We start from the raw sequence: 3,664 nt of genomic DNA on the forward strand, positions 1-3,664 counted from the left end.
CTGGCTCTTTGGTTCCAATCCTTGAACTCTTTCACATCTGCAGCAGTCCGATTAATCTCTAGTATCTCTAGTGCCTCTTCATGCTCACCTTCTATGTGGTCCCAATAACCCTTTCCCATCAGGAAATTCGTCAACCTGAACCTCCAAGCATGGAAGTTGTTCTTATCAAGCTTCTCAGCAACAATCTAGTTTATGCTATCATTTGACATCTTGCTAGACACACAAATTTACCAGAAACAGCACTCTGGTTTGTCTTGCACAAACTGCTGTATTTTCTGCAGCGGTACTATAGTACACTCAAATGTCACAACCAGTGACCTCAATGTGCATACATACACCCAATGGCAACTGTTGACCTCCTTGCAGCACACACAGTGTCTGCACAGCCAATCTGTCTTCCTGCAGTTCTCAAAACAGAGTTCTGCAGAGAATCGACCGCAGTGCTCGAAATCGCCTGCTTTCTAAAAAACGGAGGTCGTAACGCGCCCGAAACGCGTTTTCGGCCCGAAAAGAATCTTGTCCGATAGGACAGTATAGTTGCCCTATAGCTTTACTCCCGCGAAGAAAGCTCCTCAATCAGAGATCGTTTGCCGGTGCCTCCTGTAGTCGCCAACACAAATAGGGAAGAGTAGTTGAAGCTCTTACCCTCGTACCGCTTCCTGTGCTTCTCTTGCTTGCAGCTCAGCCCTTAGCATGAACCAGGTTCTGATACATGAAAAGATGCAGGGGAGAAGAGAGCTTGAGCTCTTGCAAGCACACACACACTCACAAAACCCTAAAAGAAAACACATAAGGTGAGAGGCTGAAAATCTTCTTCTTCTTCACACAACACTCAACACACCATATACAAAGATAAGAGTACTCACAATGAAGGGTACTCAACCAAATACATAATAGGGTTCTCTATAGTGTGAACCCAATTAAATGAGTTGGCGCTATAACTATGCCAGTCTCTAGAATGGCTGTCACACAGCCTGTCATCCCATTGGCCGCATATCACCCATAATCTCACCAACCATGCCAGTGGTGTAAGTGTGGGGCCTATCCCCCAGGCGGGTCATCAGTGTCCACCGCCTCACTATATTAGCTCGATATCTCAACAGATAAGCTCGATATCTCAACAAGAAGGTCATGTGCATGTGTGTGTGTGTGTGTGAAAGAGAGAGAGAGAGAGAGAGAGAGAGAGAGAGAGATGGTTGTAGAGAGGGAATAGTTCTTTTCTGAAACCTTGGTCAGCCGGGCGGGTGCAATATTAGGAAGGATAATTTTTGACGGGCGTTAACCTCTTCAAAATTTTACGAGTGTAATAGAAATAATGCCGATTTTTTCAACGAAGGGGCGCTGGGCTGTGCGCTAGATTAGGAAAAATCCCCACAAAAATATATGAGAAGAAGACGCTCGAGTACGTTTTTCCTTTCATAATATCCTCATTACCTTCATGATTAGCACATCCGCCTACCTCTCCTCTCCCGTCGCCCATTTCGACGAATGCTACCTACATATACAACAGTACATAAATTCGCTTGTTGTTTCGATAAGACGCTTCCCAATTCCAATGTGCGCACATTCTCCCACATCTTAGTCGGTTGACGGCCCTAGCTTTTGCGAATTTTAAAGATTCTTTTCCACCATTGCTAAGCTAAGATGGATCCAGCCGGATGTCTGTTCCGATGGGATCGCAGGGTTTTGCCTTGCCGGGAGATTCAACCTCTTCCTGTGGAGGAAGAGGACGTGCTCACCATTACCACCAGCCGTTGCAGCAGCAGCGGCAGCTTGCACCTCAGATCCTTGGAGGATCTCTTCAGAGACTATGGAGTGAGGGTGAGCACCGTGGCCAAAGTGATGGAGATGGGCTTCACCGTCAGCACTCTGGTGAACATGACGGAGGACGAGATCGAGGACGTGATCAACAAGAGCATGGTAGAGCTGGAGCTTCTGGTGGGGGAGAGGTACGGCCTCAAATCCGCCATCCGAGCCGAGAAGAGGCGGCAAGAGGAGGAGGAACGGCAACGCAACTGCAATGAACGGAAATCTGATGACAGTCCTCTCATTGCCACTTCGCGGGAGGGTAGAGTATCCCCATTTAGACCTCTTCATTCTGGAATCTTCATTGCTTGGCATCCTCAGTGTGTTGCAACTTTTTAGCTCACGAATGCTGGCATTTGGGCAGGAACTAGGGAGCAAGGTGGGGACAATGATGGGATGTTAGCAGATGCTGTTGGTCCTTTGAAAATGAACTTAAAGGAACGGGTCCAGTTAGAACAAAGTCATGAACAGTTTGGCCCTCTTAGGCAGCTCACTATACCAGAACCATGTAGTGATAATGATGGAAGGCTACTTGGGAGGAAGAATAAAAAACAGAGGCTTTCTCGACAACAAGGGGAGGATGCGGATGACAGAACAAGGGAGCATCCATTCATTGTGACAGAACCTGGTGAAGTTGCAAGGGGCAAGAAAAATGGGTTGGATTATCTCTTTGATCTGTATGAGCAGTGTGCAAGGTTCCTGGATGAAGTCCAGCAGATGGCTAAAGAGAGAGGGGAAAAGTGTCCTACAAAGGTATGAATCTTGCTTTTTAACTATGTCAGCCTTGCTGTAAGGCATCTCAACACTGGCAAGAATGTACGAACTTTATGTTTGTGCAGGTGCACATTCTTGAACATATGGTTATGTGCATGCACATACATGATCAATATGTTGTAGATTGGTGGTGGCAATCGATCCTATCGCTATCCATCTGATTGTTCGAGGCTACAAATGCTGTGCAGGTGACAAACCAAGTGTTTCGGCATGCAAAGATGAAAGGAGCTAGCTACATCAACAAACCAAAGATGAGACATTATGTGCATTGTTATGCTTTGCATTGTCTTGATCTGGAAAATTCGAATTATCTGAGAAAACTTTTCAAGGAAAGGGGAGAAAATGTTGGTGCATGGCGACAAGCTTGTTATTACCCCTTGGTAAAGATGGCAAGGGAAATTGGCTGGGACATTGAAGGGGTATTCATGAGGAATGAGAAACTCCGCATTTGGTATGTGCCTACAAAGCTAAGGCAGCTTTGTCATCAGGAAAAGAGTAAGGATAGTGATAGTTGTAGCTATGGCTAATGTTTATCCTACATATATGGTTCCCTTTCATGTTTATCAATGTAAGGATAGTGATAGTTGTAGCTATGGCTAATGTTTATCCTACATATATGATTCCCTTTCATGTTTATCAATGTGTTTATAAATGGACGATACCAAATTTGAGTACATGTGTTATGGAGCTCAAGTAAAAAAAAGTCTCAATGTTGCTTGTTGTTGCTCAGCCTACCTGCTCGTGCCTTGATTGCACGTCCATCGCAGCTAATGGCTTCCTCATGTCCTCAATGAACGATTCCATGCTCACAATAGGCCATATACATGTTTGGACTCCTGCACTCACATCAGGGACATGTCTTGGGCCCAATTCACAAATGTTTGGAGGAAAATGAATCAGAAAATGGTTTTGTCTGCCCCTGTAACCGCCGGACATCTGGGGTCGTTTCACAAGGTCTGGACAGTTCTATTATATATGTCTTAAAGCAAACTACATATGACAAGAGCTGCAGCAGTTGACTTCACAGGCCCCACTTGTGAACAAATAATTTTAATGTCTCAGTGTATCCTGCCTAGACATGCCT

At 45.3% G+C, this 3,664-nt stretch overlaps 1 protein-coding gene across 2 annotated transcripts; it reads left to right on the top strand.

Moving 5' to 3' along the window:
- The first annotated feature begins 1,411 nt into the window (after nucleotides 1–1,411).
- LOC147626755 (floricaula/leafy-like protein FL1) lies at nucleotides 1,412–3,254 on the top strand. 2 transcript variants are annotated; one of them, XM_086815288.1, is made up of 3 exons: nucleotides 1,412–2,068; nucleotides 2,171–2,559; nucleotides 2,769–3,254. In XM_086815288.1, the coding sequence occupies exons 1-3, from the start codon at nucleotides 1,645–1,647 to the stop codon at nucleotides 3,105–3,107; spliced, it is 1,152 nt and encodes a 383-aa protein (XP_086671414.1). In that variant the 5' UTR covers nucleotides 1,412–1,644; the 3' UTR covers nucleotides 3,108–3,254. The 2 variants fall into 2 exon arrangements, with proteins under 2 accessions (XP_086671414.1, XP_086671415.1); XM_086815289.1 differs by having other exon boundaries at nucleotides 1,502–2,068; nucleotides 2,646–3,254.
- The last annotated feature ends 410 nt before the right edge of the window (nucleotides 3,255–3,664 follow it).

The sequence above is a fragment of the Cibotium barometz genome, chromosome 21 (assembly GCF_041138505.1).
Source record: "Cibotium barometz isolate CiBa-2024 chromosome 21, ASM4113850v1, whole genome shotgun sequence".
In the NCBI taxonomy this organism is placed as follows: domain Eukaryota; kingdom Viridiplantae; phylum Streptophyta; class Polypodiopsida; order Cyatheales; family Cibotiaceae; genus Cibotium; species Cibotium barometz.